A 17,796-nucleotide genomic window follows, 5' to 3' on the forward strand; every position below is an offset into this window, starting at 1 on the left:
TTAATAAATAAATAAAAACTTCAAAAATAGAAGACTACAACTTGCTAGTAAAAATATCAAATTTGTTACCAAAATTACATAGTTATAAATAATTAATTAAATATTTACCTAATGAAAATTGATAATTAAATGAAAAAATCATAGTTTTATAGGCGACAAAAAAATAGAAAAATTATAAATATGAAGTTTGTGTTAGAAAAAATAATTATTTAGAAAGATTATATATTGATTTATGTAGTATGCATATATCTAATTAATTATTAATTATGAATGATACGTTTAGATTCCCTATATTACACTGTCAATAAATTATTTTAATTAATAAACTTAGATTTTCACATAATCCCAATAAATAATCAATATTTGTTTCAGTAATAATAAAAAGACAATAAATGTTATTCAATCTATAAATCCTTCCTCCGAAACAAGAGAAATATTCCTCACACCTTAAACAAAAAACACACCCATGGCTTCTATAACAAATCAAAATTTCATTTTCACACTAACCATCTTTTTTCTTGTTTTTCTAAAAACATCTTCAGCTTTTGGAAACCATTCATCCACCAATGGGTTTTTACCATTCGCATCCAAACATGTTATTATCATTAACAAATTGATCTCACGTGCAACAATGACTGTGCATTGTACAAACAAAGGGGAGGATTTAGGCGTAAAAACACTGCCCTTTGGAGCTAGTTTTGATTTCAAGTTTCGTGTCAATCTTCGTAAGACGACAAGGTACACTTGCACTTTTGAGTGGCCAAATACTAAAGCAACGTTTGATATTTTTAAAGTAGATAGAGATGACAATCCAAGAGGTAAATATAGAGTCTGCAGCGAATGTATTTGGAAATTTTTTGAATTATCCCCTTGTCGGGATAGACGCGACGGAGGCCAGCCTGAGTGTTTTAGATGGGATTCTTAGTGATTTCAAAATATTCAATATATGTTTTGCATCTCCCTTGATTAAAAGTAATAAAATCAAAATGTTTGGTGTTTGAATTTTTGGTTAATTTTCTTTTTTTTACACTAAATTTTATATATTGTTACTAGTCTCCATCAAAGAAAGAAATGGTTACAAAAGCAAAATTCCAAGCCAACAAGGCTACCATCATCGTGGCTATATAAACCTAACAACGCACATAAAAGTGATCAAAAGTAATATTTTACTGATACTTAATTCAGTAATATTTTTATTTAAGTTACGGATATTTTTGATCAATTATTATTCAGTTTTTTAACCACATATTAATTAAAATAAAATTCCCTAATTATTAGTAGATCAAGCAAGAGTAAAAGAGTTTAGGACCAATTATTATTATCCACTCAATTCTCACATCCAAAATACCTATGACTAGGTACTAACCCGTGGAAAACCGCAGGCTAAACTATTTGTTTGATGAAAACTTTTAATAATTTATTTTGTTATTATGTTATTTATAAAGATTTGTGATTAAAAATTTGGTTTGCTTATATTAAAAATTTTGTATTTTAAAAATGATTATTAAAAAACTGTCAATAAAACATTTGCATGTAATGAACTTTAGATTTTATTCGATTAAATTTTTATAATCTTAGCTGTTAATTTTTTTTAAAGTACGAATTAGTTTTGATTTTAATAGATTTTTATTTAACTTTTCTACAATTTATTTTATTTTATGTGTCCCCAATTTTCGTTTTTAATTAATAATATTTATTTAATTAATTGATTTATTTTAATTAAGTTTTTCTAATGACAATTAAATGTATTTTTTTACACATTTTAAGGTTAGTTTCATATTTGTACTTCCCAATTAATATTGTAGGATGCAACTACACATCATCGCTGTTACAGGGCCGAGTTTGAGTCGTGAAGGACTTTCGGATGTGGACCAGAATCAAGTCGGTTGGTTTGTGTTTCTTTACAAGGAAGAAAGGCAAGTTTCCAAAAAGGAGAAGGAGTTGCAAACCCTAAACCTAATTGGAATAAGGCGGCTTCAAGGTTATATATAAAGAGAGGCAAGGGTTCACAATGGAAGAGAGAGAGAAGAATCACCAACTTAGAAGCAAGAGAAAGACAAGTTAGAGAGAGAGAGTTTTCGGGTTTAGAAAGCCTCTTGGTAATCTATTGTCTGTAAGGGTTTCGGGTAGATAGATTTCTTATTCTTCTTGTTCTTGTTCTTTGGGTTGTTCTTATACTAGAAGCATAGGTGAATAAGCTTCAGGATCTTGAATGTGTAATTTACAGCGCATGGACACATCCATAAACACACTTTGGAGAGCAACATGCATTAATAGTTATATAATTTTAAACAAACTTAATTCATGATCAGACAAGTTAAAAAATATATATTATTGTAGTAAAATTTTCTTTTATATGCATGTCTTATGAAAATAAAATAAAGTTTTGATTCACATAATTTATTGAAAATATATTTAAACAAAGACGAGTGTGCATTTTCTCATTAAAAATTATTGAAACAAAGACGAGTACAACAATAATTAACATATACAGTTCGCAAAATATTCTGCAATGAAAAACAATAATGTATTTTTTTTTTTACAAAACTGAAAGATGTTTTGAGAATTTTTTATAAACGCAAACAAAAACTAAAATTTTCATTTGAAAGAACCAAGACTAAATAAATTTGGCATATATAAGAAGATATTGGACCATCTATGGAGAACAAATGGCATTAAGCATGAGCCACCACCAGTCACCAGCAAGAAGAAAAGGATAACCACATTCCTTTGAAATATCACTCTGTCAGGGTTGCGTTATAATACGGCAGTTATCTTTTATAGAAATGATTGTAAATAAAATAACTATTAACGCTATTAGAATCACTTGTCTAAAAAATTACTTTTCACAGAAATAATTTGAACTTGTGAGATGAGTAAGATTTGACCATTCTATAAACAGTATAAACCATGAGTCTTATTAGTTATTATTAGTTAATACATATATTTTAGATACAGCTATTAACGCTATTAGAATCACTTGTCTAAAAAATTACTTTTCACAAAAATAATTTGAACTTGTGAGATGAGTAAGATTTGACCATTCTATAAACAGTATAAACCATGAGTCTTATTAGTTATTAGTTAATACATATATTTTAGATACAGCTACAAAAAAAATGAAAATTTAAATATATTTATATTATGCATTTGAACGAACTTGTGTGTTAACGTTTATTATGCACTAGGGATCGGACCCGCACGCATGTGCGAGATTAATTTCTAAAAATTAAAATTACAATTAGATTTAGATTACTTTACATACATGTGAAGTTACATTTGTAAACGTATTTGTTAAAAATGTTATTAACATTCATAATCCAACTTTGTACCAATTTAATATTCAAACTATTTTCAGTTCGGTTTAAAAAAAAAGATAATTAGATTTAAAAGCATTAAAAAAAGTAAGAGAAAGACAGTACGTCTGTTTCAGGAACCCGTCCCGTCCCATATATGGTTTGTCCTGTTTCGGGAATCTGTCCCGTCCCAAAATATACACTTTCCTTTTAAAAATCAATTTCTCTTTTGTAAATTCAAAAGTTGGAGTTTTATAAGATTATGTCATTTGAAATATATCCAAACATTGCTAATGTTTATTTTTTTTGGTTAAAGAAAAGAAAAGAACATACATCTAGAAAAACATTAAAACCAACTTTTGAGTTTACAAAATGAAAATGTATATTTGTTATTATATTTTTTTTTAGTAAATTTATGTTGTTATTATTTATTTTTTATATAAAAAATTAAATTTCTGTCAATCGATTAATGTCGGTCAATACTGATCAATACCGGATTCTAGCAAACAAAGCACTAGAACTTGATGGTTATGATATTGTAGACAGAACTCATGTTTGTTCTGGAAGTGATCCATGTACGTGCAGGTTTTATTTTTGATATTTCTTTTTCTCAAACTACATAGTATTTAAATAATAAAGCTAATTTTATGATTATTATAGGATTGTTTTTTCAGTTTAGTTTTAAAATCGAAGAACTAACGGTTCTACAGTGTTTAATGGATCATAATGTCAAGAATAAAAAAGAATATTGATGGGTCTGTATGGTTCTACTGTAATGGGCCGTCATCTTCTCCACTCCTCATCGATTTTTCTTTCCACCGAAACATAGACGATAACAGCTGAATCGAAATTGATATACCCATATATTTTTAAAATCCATATACTTCTTCGATATATTTGTCTTTGTTAGAGTATTTGATTGTCTAAACGGGTAAGTTAACAGTTGGATCTGGTTTTTCATTTTCGTCTACCGGTTGAATTTTTTATTTGTTTGAGACCTAATTTTTGTCTTTCGTTTTTACAGATTTTCGCTGTGGGTTTCTTAAATTTTAATCGGGTATGATGCGTTTTCTTCATCAATTTAATCTAATTTACCTACAAATTTTCTTTAACATGAAATTTATTGTTTACGAAGATTTTAATTTCCTTTTTTTAAAAAAAAGTGGCTTTGTAAACAGTGTTGTTGTGAATTCCTCAAAGAGGTCAAGCGATTTCCCTACTGCAAACCGTGGAAGAATACACCGCGACAATAAGTGCCTTTGATTATTTTCGATTGTTCTGGAAGTGGTAAGTTAATCATTGGATCTGTTTCTCCATTTCAACTTAACAGTTTTATTTGTTATTTGATTTGTAAACTAATTGATATCTTTCCTCTCATCAATATAGACTAGCAGTAGATTTTGTGAAATGTAAATCAGGTATGAGTCTTATTCATCTTTTAGTTCTAAGTTTGAAACATATTCTATTTCATATAATCTTCTGAAATTCCATTGTCGTTTGGTGTAGTTTACGACTAATTGTTTTCTGAAAACATAAATCATTATTTTTTCTGTGATTTGCTATCCTTGTCCAAAGGAACACTGTTGTTGATATCACTCTACAGTCTACACATAGCCATGCACATACATATCAATTTCAAATTAAAAGGCATGCTCAAGATAATGCAAATCAAATAATGAAATATATGTACATCTTCTTTGAGTATTATTGAGAATATGTAACTTGAAAGTGTGTTGTTTGACCTATTAAAAAGGCAACAGATGAGCATGGAATTTAAAAAACAAACATTCCATCTTGATCCTTAACCTTGGTTCCCAATCGGGCTGGCTTCAATTTTATCGGCGTGCTTATTCTGTTATTCAAATAGACAATATAGATGTAAGTAACAATAGAAACAATCAAACTGATTTGTTTTAAGTTATTAAAAAGACTTTATAATACATGATTATACAATTGGTTTAATTACTTACCCTTTTTAATTGTTATTTCGCCAGTCTGGATGAAGTTCTGAAACATCATTGACTTGAGCCATGTGAGATGAAACCGGAGAAAATGTAAGTTTATTGGAAACTGTGGACACAAATGATCAAAGTCGCCCTTATAGAAAGGTTTTACCTTTCGTCCTTATAGCAGTGGGCACAAATGTTAAAAAAAAAAAAAAAAAAGTTCTCACCTTTTAAAGGTCATATCCTTGCAGGAAAGGATTTGATTATTGGGTGAGTCTTATATGGTTCTCCGCGTGATCCAAGTAAGTTTCAAATTATTGAGAAACTATATGAAAAACTGAACTATTTGGAACATGATTATTGATCCAGTAGAATTCCTTGTGAATTTCGAGTTTGAGAGTTGATACATGGTGTAGGCCTCCTTGAATTGGACGTATTCTTCATCCTGTTTCATATAATGACAATAGTGACATTAGTTTCATATTATGATAAACAGTGCTTAAGAATAAAGAGAATTAAGATTATACAACTTTGGGATCAAAGTGATACATTTACTTTGGGTTCGAGTTTTTTTTTTTGCATCATTGGCGACCAAGGTGATTATCTGACTTATTATTCTAGGTTAGGTTTGAGGTGTTTGCTCGTTTATGTCGTCTAGCCTTGTTTATATAGAAATTTGAGTTATGAGTTGTTGTGATTGTGTAAATTGTAGAATATTCTGTGAATCAATGAAAGATTATCAGTTAATGTGTTTATTTTATTTTCGGTTAGGATTGATATGATAAAAGATGATTTTTTATGTCATTAGATTAATTAACGTTTTTGTTTGCCATGATTGATATTACGTTTGGTAAGTTTTTGAAATACCTGATTTGTTGGAGATAAAATGAGTAACCAAAATGATATGATAGGTATTTCAACCATATTTTTTTTGATTCGGTGAGTTTTTGCAGATTTATAGACGAAAAATATGGTAATTATTTACTACGATGACGTCTATGCAAAATGGTAAGTTGTCCAAAACGGTACTTTAAAATCCCTTATTTGTTGAAGATTAAATGATTACCCAAAAGTAGAAAAATACTTAGGTTCACCCTTAGGGGTGAATCTTTGTATTCACCCCCTTTCCTCTCAACTAATCAGAATGTTTTATCTAATATTTTATTTAAAAAATAAATCAAAATTAAATTAAAAAGCAAAACTAATTAAGGAAACTAATTTTGTATACTTTTATTTAAAGAAAGTTAAATACTGTCTTGGTTTAGATTTTATAATTAAACGAGGTTATATATCGGTTTTGGTTTATAAATGAGAATTAGGGTTTAGATTTTATAATTAAAACGAAATTATATGTCGGTTTGGGTTTACAAATGAGGTGGTTAGGGTTTAGATTTTACAATTAGAACAAAATTATATGTCAGTTTAGGTTTACAAATGAGATGGTTAGAGTTTAGATTTAACAATTAGAACGAAAGTATATGTCAGTTTGGGTTTATAAATGAGATGGTTTGGGTTTACAAATGAGATGGTTACGGTTTAGATTTTACAAGTACAACGAAATTATATATCTGTTTGGGTTTATAAAAGAGCGGTTTAAGTTTTTAATTTTATAATAAATATGTACAGATTTTATTTACTTATTTTATAAAGGGATGAATGAAGAGGTTCACCTCTACGGGTGAACCCAAGTATTACTTCCAAAAGTATATGGTTTCGAATTTAAATGCAAGCTGCTAAGCTGTTCCAATTTATTTACCTTGTAGGATTGCGAGAACCAGTTTGTTTGGACACATAGCTATCTTATCAAATATCCGAATACATTAATAGCCAAACATAGAGGATCCGCGTGTTTTTTACTTTTAAGATTACATCTTTGTCCTCAACTGTTTTTTTCTTTGTTCTTTCCCTTTTTATTTCGTATGGATATTTCATGTCATACATGATTAATTTTTTTTTTATCTGTAAGTGTACTTCCCAATTAATAGTATAGATTTACTATCTTACTATATATTTTCTAATGTTTTCTAAAGTAAACATTTTGGTTTTAGTGACTAAACTCTAATATTATGCGTTGATCTCTCAATTTGGGAAAACACGAAATATCTATGTAACCCCAATGTTTTAAAAAATACTTATACGAATAGTTTTACAAGTACACCTATTTAAGTATTTAGCATTGTTTTTTTTTTTCCAAATTAAGAGTTCGAATATTCTTCTTTCATATTCTTTGTTATAAGTTTATTTTCTCTCGTTTAATTCTCAATTATAGGTCCAAAACATTATCTGCTTGCAGCCCATTAAAATACCAAGGGCAGTTCTGTTCAAGATACGACACTATTGAAGTGAAAAAGTTGTGTCCTTTACCTCCCACTAGATTAACATTTTCTTAGACCACCAAAATAAATTCTTCTTTGTTTAATTGCACCAAATTAACTTTTAGTTTGCCAAAAATATATGTGATATATTATACTATGGAATTATATACTAAGATTTTTTTTAACTCGTAACTTCTTAGTTGTGTCCATAACTTCATATTTATAATCCAACTATAAGTCCAAAACGTTTTTTTTAGAATATGAATAAAAATGGGGAAATCAAGTAATTTAGAGTGTATCATTGTTCTATTCCCCACAGTCGCACACCTTTTAAAGTGTTTTATGATTCTATTTTTTTTCTATATTATCAATCCAGCTCACTATGTAAATGAAATAAACACACGAATTTATTAAAAATTAAGTAAAAAAATATATATATAAATAGACATCGTTTTCAGAATATGACACAACATTTGTAGTAATCAAAAATCTTTAGCACCAATGAAGGACTTTTATTCGCATGCTGTTTATTAATTAAGTTTTTTTCTCCTTGTTTTGGTCATGTCTCACTCCTTCCCTAACTCTTTCGTAGTGAATGGAGACATATAAAAAGCGTTTTTTTATTTTGATTTGTTAAAACCGTACTACATTCACCAATTACAACAAAAAATGAAATTTGCGTTTTTGAAAAAAAAATAAATCTATGTGCGGATTTGTCTAGTGAATAATGCACTAGACAGTTTTCAAAAATTATAAAGGTCACAAACCATGCATTATTTTAAAAACCGCACCAATCAAAGTATTTGTTTATATAAAAAATATTTATATATGTCCTACGTTACTTTGTCAAACACATGCAAATACTGAAAAACCAACACTATTTATTATCTATCTAGGCCTCTTATTACACTTCTTAAATGATTTAATAATTTCTATTGTGTTGTATTTTTCTGTGATTGAATACTTGTACTGTTTACTTGATGTAAATAATTATAAATTCAGTTTCTATGTTAACAAATAAATTTGTAACATGTGGTTGCAAATACAGAAAATAAAAATCTTATTAATAATAAAGTATATAGTATTATTGTAAATAGTAAGATAAAACAAACAAGGATTTCTTGCTCCTTATAAATCATCACGAAATCGAGTTGTGAGATATCATATGTCCCAATTTTATTCTGGTCTTCCTCCAAAGAATAAACATGAATTGTTTAACCATTGTCAAGCATCTTTACGGCATGTTATAACATACAATAATATACAAACATACTAATTATTAACAAATTTATTTATAATATGTAATTCGCACCTCTTTTTTTCCATTCATATAATTAATACTAAATCGCAAATAGTTTTTTCACAAATCAAATATCATTCTATACCGCTTATTTTGTATAAACCGCATTTGTTCCGCAAACCGCATGTACCACAGTTGATTCGTACCGCACTCTAAAACCACTTTCCCTGCATAACCAAATACGCGGTCACCATTATTTTCCGCGCAAATTCGCCATTGTGACATATACATGTTCGCGTTTATTTTGGTTATGTCATCACGGAATCAAAACGTAGCGTTCCAAGTTGCTTTCTTATTTTAGGAGTAAATTGTATCTTGCTCTTTTTCTCCAACAGGCTTCCACGAGTCATTGTCATTTGCAACTGTTTCCAACTTTACATTCAGACAAAACTTACTTTGGACAAATCTTAATTCTGTAAACATAATTGTTTGTTTACATCAGTTTAAGTTTCACAGTTTGGATTGAAATGGAGCTTTTTGAAAGCAAAGAAAGATATTGATAACGAACAAAAAAAAAAGTGTATAGCCTAAGCTCTTATCATCTCATGTATCGAAAACAAAATCTACCAAATCCAACTAAAAGAGAAAAATAAAATTAATAGAAAACACAAAAGAGATCTTACTCTATACAAACAATTTCTTTTATCTTTTTATTTTATTTTATTTTCACAAAATAATTTGTTCTAAAAAATCTATTGCCCGTGTGTGCTCTGTGTAAGAATTGACCGACGACGCCGTATTCTGTTTTAATCTGTTTAGGGCTCTTGTGCCACGCCATCGTTTCAGTCTCCGGGTTCTCAAAAGAATCAATAGAATGGCGGTGGTGGAGGAGAGGCGTATGATACTCCGATGACTGGTGGTAGTGGTCCTTCATATTCAGGAGACGGTGGTGGTGGGCTTTGGTGGATCACCGGTGGTGGTGTGCTGTGGTGAACAACCGGTGCTGGTGGAGGAGATTCTTCACATGGAGCTGATGGTGGCGGCGGTGGAGAGCTGTAGTGTACTGGAGGTGGCGGCGGAGAATTGTAATGTACTATTGGTGGTGGTGGTGAGCTGTAATGAACGACCGGTGGAGGAGGAGAGCTGTAATAGACCGGTGGTGGTGGAGGAGAGCTGTAATGAGCGACCGATGGAGGAGGAGAGTTGTAATAGACTGGTGGTGGAGGTGGAGAGCTGTAATGAACGACCGGTGGAGGAGGTGGAGAGCTGTAATGAACGACCGGTGGAGGAGATGGTGAGTACTCTATGCACGGTGGAGGTGGTGGTGGTTCGATACAAGGAGGTGGAGGAGGAGGGGAATAGACTGGAGTGGGAGGTGGAGAGTAAATTGGTGTTGGTGGAGATAGATATGGATACATTGGTGGCGGAGGTGAATGTGGTGGCGGTGGCGGAGAGTAATGTGGTGGTGGTGGAGGTGAATGCGGTGGCGGTGGTGAGCTATAGTAGTATGGTTCAGGGGGTGGAGGAGAAAACTGTGGGGGTGGTGGCGGTGAATGAGGCGGTGGTGGTGGTGGACGGGTGCAGTAAACCGGAGTTGGTGTTGGAGAAGGCGGAGGAGAGTAAACTGGCGGAGGAGGTGGGGGCGGCGGTGGTGGTGGTGGTGGAGAATATACTGGCGGAGGAGGCGGTGAGGGCGATGGTGGTGGAGGTGGAGGAGAATAAACTGGCGGTGGAGGTGGCGGAGAGTTAACCGGAGGAGGCGGTGAATAAATCGTAGGAGGTGTTGAGAGAATTGGTGACGGTGGAGGCGATGGCAAAGAAGGCGGCGGCAACGGCGTTACAACGGGAGGACGAGGGGACACAGAACGACCACAACCAAACGACCCACAATTGACCGGCGGACGAGACAAGAACGCTTTACATTGCCCTGGAGACCTCTGAGCAGGTCTACCCGGCAAACAGTTTCTCCGATCATCAAACTCCGGCAACCTCAAACACACAGGCGCTTCTCCAGTGAAGAAATTGTAACTGTAAGTAAAGTTCTCAAGCTTCGGAAGCTGACAAATACTCGCCGGAATCTTCCCTGACAACTTATTATGCGCCACATTAAGCTGTTCCACCGAAACCATACCACCAACACTCTCCGGTAACGGCCCAACAAGTTCGTTAAAACTAACATCAAACACCGTCACGTTCTTCAACCGTCCGATATCAGACGGTAAACAAGAATTAAGGCCATTGTTCATGAAGATGATCTCGTTCAAGTTCTTCATCTCCACCAAGCTCGAAGGTACACAACCATGGAACCGGTTATTCGCCAATACGATAACCGAAACCGGAGAATCACCAAAATTCTTCGGTAACTCAAACCGGAACCGGTTATGGTTTATAAAAATCGCGTCGAGATCTTTACTAAAAAGCTCTTTCGGTACAGTTCCTTCGAACTCATTAAACCGAAGATCTAAAAACTTCAACGACGGTAACTGCAAGACAACCGTCGGAAACTTCCCAGCGAACCGGTTGTTACTTAAATCAAGCTCGAATAAAAGCTTTAACCGGTTAAACCGATGCGGTACAGTACCACAAAACCGGTTTGAATTAACATGAAACAAAGCGAGATCTGATAACAACCCAAGCTCTTCAGGTAAATAACCGGCGATATCGGCGTGGTTTAGATCGATTCCAGCGACGGTACGAATCTTCCGGTTATTAAGCGACGGAGAACAGAAAACTCCGGTGTAGTTACAGACATTGGATCCGATCCAATTCGAAGTGAAGTTGTTCGGATCAGAGAGAATCGCTTGTTTCCAAGCTTGTAGAGCTACGTAAGCATTTCGTAATCTCGGATTCTCGAAGACTAGAGAAGGATCGACGGTGATTTTGACGCTCCGTTCAGCGAACTCGAGTAATTGACGGCGTTGGATGTGACGGACTTCGTTATCGGAGAGAGCACCGCCGTGAGAGGTGGTGAGATTGATGAGGAGAAGGAAGAAGGAGAAGAAGAGGAGAGTTTGAATCGTCTTCTTCATTACACTGCACAAGTCATCTGAGTGGAGTGGGCAATGGGTGGGGGGTGGAGAATTCGAAAGAGAAGCGAGGGTAAAATGGGAAATGTGGATTGAGTAATGATGATAATAATGTTATGGAGGAGTTTATTGAAGATACGAGTATATGAGGAAGAGAAGAGAAGGGAGCTTTGTGTTAATATTGTTGTTGTGTGGAAGGAGAGAGATGTTGGAATATAAATGAGAGAGTTACAGCTCATTCACAGCTCAAGCTTATCTTTTTTTTTTTTTTTTTTTTCAAATTTTGTTTTTTCAAAATTTATAGTTATTTATCAAATTAGTTAGCTCTCTCACCTATTCCCCATAAAATCTCTATGTTACTAAAATAATTATTAGGTGTGGATAATCCGGTTTATGGTTTGATTTCGGTTTAGTTTTTTTTTTTCCATTGTTTTGGTTTGGTTAATTCAGTTTTTTTTTTGTTTGCTTTTTTCTTAAAAATAAAACTTTAGATATAATTAAGAAATAAAAATCTATCTAGTATTATAATATATATTCGTAATTTTGTATATAATTAAATTAAATTTGAATTTGGTTTGGTTCGGTTAAACTAAAACTCAAAAACGAAACCAAACCGTTTATACATAAATTCTGAGTTGGATGATGCGTTTTGGTTTATGTGGTTATTTTTACTTGCCTCTCTAATATTAAGTATAGTTACTATTACACTTTGCATGAAAACATAAAATGGTGTTTATTTTGAAAAAAATACCCTAAAAATTATTTGTTTTGAAACATACATAATACTTTTTAAATTGGTATCTCATCATTTCTAACTGAATTTGATCATATTTGTTCTAAGGAATGGGTTTTTATTTTAAATATTATTATGAAATGCATGTGATTAGTTGTATGAATATATATATATATATATATTTATTACAATATATCTATATATGTTACACCTAAATGAGGAATTGTTGATCAAGTTGATTCCAAGCTAAAAGATGTCTTCACCGAAAGGTCTTGTGGCCTCTTTTTTTTTTGTCTACTTTTTATATCTCTCAATCATCTCCAGCACATACAATATTCCATTAATATTGTCATGAAAGCTGTAAATTAATGTAGTATGGACGATTTATAAAATGTTGATAGATGCTTTCCTTAAACCATAATTTTTAATAATCTAACTTAACAATATCTCTCTCCCTCTCTCAAAATACGAAGCCTGATATTTTAATATAATAAAGGAATAAATAAGTAGGCATGATGTTTTTTTTTTTAAATAAAAACAATTTGAAAGAAAGAAAGAAAAAACGCGCAAAGATTAGGAGGTGAAAGAAGAAAAGGATAATGCCAGCTTTTGATGAGAGCCTTCTTCTTCTTCTTTTGTTTTCTGCTGGTGAAAATTCCTTTTCAACAGATTCTACAGAAGCAAACAAAAGCAAAAGTCTTCAAATAAAAGACATTATGAGATGATGACATTATTACATAAACTAATCATGCTTATGTTAACAATGATTGTTGTACTAATGTCTTAAAGCAATACTATTATAAAGAAAAATAAGAAGAGGCAGTTACGTAATAATGAAAAAATAAAAAAAATTAAAGAGAGAGAGAGAGAGGTGGTTAAGTGGTCAAGTCGGTGTTTTCTTGCCGAGTTTCGGCGTATCGGTTGACCGTGATAACCAATTTTAATTTTTAATTTAATGCAATTTGCCCGTTGCTTATGAAATTTGTTGATATCACGAGTTTAGTTTATTTTTCATTTATTTTATTAACTTTCACGAGTTTAATAGTTTATTGATTTTTTTTTTCTTTTTTGGGTTGAGAACCAAACACTTGAATGAAAACGCGGTTGAGTGTTAGACTTTGCAGAAACAGATGTTTTTCTTTTTTTTGTAATTGTAGTTGTCACTAAAATGGATTGAGCAATCCGGTGCAGTGGTTGATAGCAAATTTGGTTTGATATTTCCACAGGTATTATAATGTATTTTTTTTTTACATGTGTAAGCGTTTGAATATGTTAATTACTAAAGAGACATTGTGGTTTAAAGTAATTTTTTAGAGAAAGGATATTTATTACGAGGAATTTATAAGTTTCTTCCATCATTTGTTTTTTTTCTCCTGTCATTTTTTGTTGGCCAAGCTGTTATACACTTTAGGAACCTAAAACTAAAAAAAAAATAGAATATAATTGACTCATATACATTTTAATTTTTTTTTTTTTTGTCGAAGTTATCATTATAGATAAAATAGTCGTATATACAGTAATTAGATTGACAAATAATTCATTACGAAAACAACTCATCATAATTTTATCTACTCTAAATTTCATTACCCGGAATGAATGGTAAAATACTGGTGCTTTACATCGAGAGTTTAAAAAAAAAAAAAAAAAAAAAAAAAAACAATGGAGAACCATAACACCTCAAGCTGCTCATCACATTCAGTCGCTGTCTTCTGCGGAGCTAGGCAAGACGATTGACCAGCTCCTGGTGAAGCTGAGGGCGCAGTTCGATAAAGATAAGCGCTGGTTACGCGAGAACTTGGTGTTGAAGACCGCCGTCACGGGAGTCTGTCTGTTCCATCATCGGTTCCTCAAACCACTATGGCGGATCGAGATCTTCCACCATCTCGGCAACAAACCATCATGAAGAGTTTATATCTTCCTCTATCGAACAAATGGTGGGTGTTCAAGTCCAAAAGGCTTCTTACACAGATTGGACCTTTAAGGATCAATTTGTTGCTAAAAATTTCAGAAAGAGAATGGTGTGCATCAAGCAAAGCTATCACAAAGTTCGGAAAAGAAGGATGAAGAAGGATCATCGTTATAACTCTTTGCATCTGGCGTTCCGAGTTTGTTCACCTCAGAATCAGTTGTATCTCGGTGATGATAGGTTCAGTTCGATGGTAGTTCTTATGGCAGAGGAAAAGCAACAAAGAGGAACTCGAAGAGCTCTTTTCAAGTATCGATTCCACCAGTTTCATAAAAGAAGGTGGAAGGAGAAATATCGAGTTGTGGTAGCATCATTCAGATCAAAGCATTACTCTTGGGTGGTTGCTAAGAAAAAGGTGAAAAACAGCTCTCATCCGTTTGCGTTCCCTCCTTTGAATCAGTTGACTGTGAGTGTGGATGACCTCATTTCTTCGTAAACACTGGATTCTAAAGATTATGCAAGATCTTCAAGGCTGTTTTTAAAGGTAAACACAAGTGGGATGAAACGAAGATTTGATTGCGAGAAGGATCTAGAAAGAAGAACACAACGTTAGCAACATGTTTGGCATATTACGGTATGCGTTTTGGTTTTGGTTCTTGTTCTTCCGAGTCTAGAAATCGTTTCAATAAACTGCAGAAGAAAGATCATGGAAGTCCTTCTCAAGAGAAAGGAGCAGGTAGTGAGGTGGAATTATTTTGGTTCCCTCCTAAGAATTATGTGCCGGGGAAGCTTGGTGCAGAATTAGCTAACCATGGAAACATCTTAGAAGAGAGTTACAAACTTGATAACGTTCCAATGATTATACATAGGGCTCTTCAAGGGACACTACTGAAAAGTGCAGGAACATTTCTCACTTACAGCGAAGGAACGAAGTGACAGGATTATTAATGTAAGGAACATTCATGGTACAGATGAGAAACAAATCACTGTTTCGTCTATCACGGACGAAATGTTCAGGAATGGAGATTGGTTTTCTGAATCTTCGGTGTTTAGCCGAGTGTGGGATCCTGGATAAATCAAAGCTGAACAAGATCAGTTGGTAGAGTTCTTAGAATTTTACCGTGGTGATCAAATGTTGATGAAACTGCAGAGAAGTATGGTCAGAGATTTACAAGATAGACTAATAGGTAAGGCCTTGACGTTACTGTTATGTTTGGTTGTTCGAGAGAGGAGACTGAATATATATTGTAAGCTTGGGGAAGTGAGACTTGTTTGCCTTGATGATGAGGGAAGAACCATCAGTGACGGGTTGCAGAGCTGCTTAGAGGCTTCTCATATTGCTGGAATTCATCAGCTACTTCTGCGAAGGATTCAGGAATTCAGTAGTAGGGTCAAGGAGCTTCAAGCGACATCTCAGGATCTACAATGTCGACAATATCAGTTTTTGACTTCAAAAAGTAAAGCTGGAACATGCAAGACACTACATAACAACCATGTACTTGCTAACTTCAATTGGGAACCATGTGGATTAGTGTGGATAGAATTTATGAGGAATTGTTGTAGAAAACTTCACAAAGCTAGAATGGGTGATAAGTTGATAGTATTGGTCTGTTTCAGGGATCACAATAGTTCTAAAAACCAGAAGTTGCTGCTCACACATCAAGGGCTAGAGAGTAAGAAATTGTCTGGTGATAAGAAGCTTTATGAGAAAGGGTCTCGATTGGAAGTTCATTTTGTTGAATTTGTAAGATTCAAGGCTTATATAATGGAGCTGCTAGTTGTAGAGAGTGATCATAGAAAGGACATAACTACGACCGTGACAATGGGACGACTTTCGGACATGTCTCTGGCAGCTAGAGTGTGGGAGCCATGAGAGATTCTCTTACTAGTTAACCAAGTTCAATGGGAATGGCTCAAGAAGTGTTGCAACTCTGATCCAAATTTGAAGCTAATACGAAGACAAGACGCTGAAGAATGGATCAGCCTTTATGATAATGATGAAGAGCTGAAGCGTAGTACTAGAAAATTTAAGATGAGGCGTGAAGAAGAGCAAGAAGGAACCCAACAATATGAGCAAAGAAGCAATGTTAGAAGGATTGTTTACTATCTTGAGGACAAGATAGCTTTAAAAGGGGTGAGTATGGTTATTAGAGGCAAAAGCGTTAATGACGCAAAACATGAACAGTTGGTGAGTGGTGAATGTCAAAAGAGGAAGCTAAGCTCCAAATATCCTAAGGAGACTCCAAGGCTCAATGAAAGTGAAGACCTAGGCATTGGAGACAGAGTTTCAAAACAGTGTCATCAAGCTCAAAGGTTTCAAGGAAGCATCGGTGAAAGTGATCAGATTCTTGCACATGTGTGGGAGGAGAAGCATAAAGGAGAGACTGCAAAGCCATTATACGTATGGTTTGAGAAGGGTGAAAGAAAAGATTGGCTTTTTGCTTCCAACATGCTGGAAAAGATTCATGGTTACCGCAGGTATTTGGAGATGGGTGCTATCAGGTCGGTGACATCTATGGGGGTCTATTTGACAGGTGCAGCATTGACTGAAGGTAAAACGATAACTGAAAAAGCTGGAGCAATCAAGACGAAGATCAGGTTTGGGGAGTTTTATTTCTATCCACCTTGAGGACAAAGGTGGTTCTTCAAGGGAACAGTATTGATAAGAGACCATTTGGGCCTCGTTTAGTTCTTAATGGGCTACTAAAATAATGTTGTCTAAGCCCTTTATTTCTCTTCTTTATATCTCGTGTTTGTTCTCTTGTAGAAGGTTATCGAATTATCAACTAAGAAATATATAAAAAAAAATATATATATATATATAAACATATTTTCATGACATATAATAAATATAAAAATTTAAAACTTATAACAATATATGCTATATTTATATATATATTAAAAAATACAATAAAAATATTAATTTATGCTCTAGCGCTGTCTTATTCTAGTGGTATTAGGTCATTTGACCCCATAACTTAATTATTTTGTGATTTGTTGATAATTTTCGTTTTACTGTTAATATTGACAGTTATTATAATGGTTAATTTTGAGATTTATTTTCCTATGCTCTTTTTTTGGGTCAAAATATTTCCCTATGCTTATATTCTATCTTTTGCTAGCTTTGGCAACTTTTTTGCTTCTATTATTGTTTAATATCTTTGATCTAAAACAATATGACTTTAGATATACACAACAGTAACTATTGTGCATCACAATCTATATATTTAGATAAACAAATAGGAAAAAATCCCCACAACAAAACATCTATTATTATTTGAATGTTAAATATTAAAATTTTTTTCTGTTGGAATAAAAATACCTTATTTAATTA

At 33.1% G+C, this 17,796-nt stretch overlaps 2 protein-coding genes and 1 long non-coding RNA gene across 17 annotated transcripts; 2 read left to right on the forward strand and 1 right to left on the reverse strand.

Annotated features, from left to right (window-relative positions):
* Window positions 1-440: 440 nt before the first annotated feature.
* Window positions 441-998, forward strand: LOC104728141 (S-protein homolog 5-like). The gene has a single exon (XM_010447169.2). It carries the CDS (start codon window positions 467-469, stop codon window positions 923-925), a length of 459 nt encoding a protein of 152 aa, XP_010445471.1. The 5' UTR covers window positions 441-466; the 3' UTR covers window positions 926-998.
* Window positions 999-3,853: 2,855 nt separating this feature from the next.
* Window positions 3,854-7,250, forward strand: LOC104723870 (uncharacterized). Of its 15 annotated transcripts, none has more exons than XR_757438.3 (9): window positions 4,005-4,227; window positions 4,321-4,353; window positions 4,460-4,583; window positions 4,683-4,714; window positions 5,050-5,174; window positions 5,291-5,404; window positions 5,494-5,544; window positions 6,196-6,250; window positions 7,006-7,250. It is a non-coding gene; the product is annotated as an uncharacterized LOC104723870 (long non-coding RNA). The 15 variants fall into 15 exon arrangements; XR_757434.3 differs by having other exon boundaries at window positions 5,291-5,350; XR_015571657.1 differs by having other exon boundaries at window positions 5,057-5,174.
* A 2,081-nt stretch (window positions 7,251-9,331) lies between these two features.
* On the reverse strand, window positions 9,332-12,151 carry LOC104723871 (leucine-rich repeat extensin-like protein 4). Its single transcript, XM_010442300.3, has one exon. It carries the CDS (start codon window positions 11,824-11,826, stop codon window positions 9,664-9,666), a length of 2,163 nt encoding a protein of 720 aa, XP_010440602.1. The 5' UTR covers window positions 11,827-12,151; the 3' UTR covers window positions 9,332-9,663.
* Between the last annotated feature and the right edge of the window lie 5,645 nt (window positions 12,152-17,796).

Source organism: Camelina sativa, chromosome 11 (genome assembly GCF_030686135.1).
Source record: "Camelina sativa cultivar CO46 ecotype springtype chromosome 11, ASM3068613v1".
Classification (NCBI taxonomy): Eukaryota; Viridiplantae; Streptophyta; class Magnoliopsida; order Brassicales; family Brassicaceae; genus Camelina; species Camelina sativa.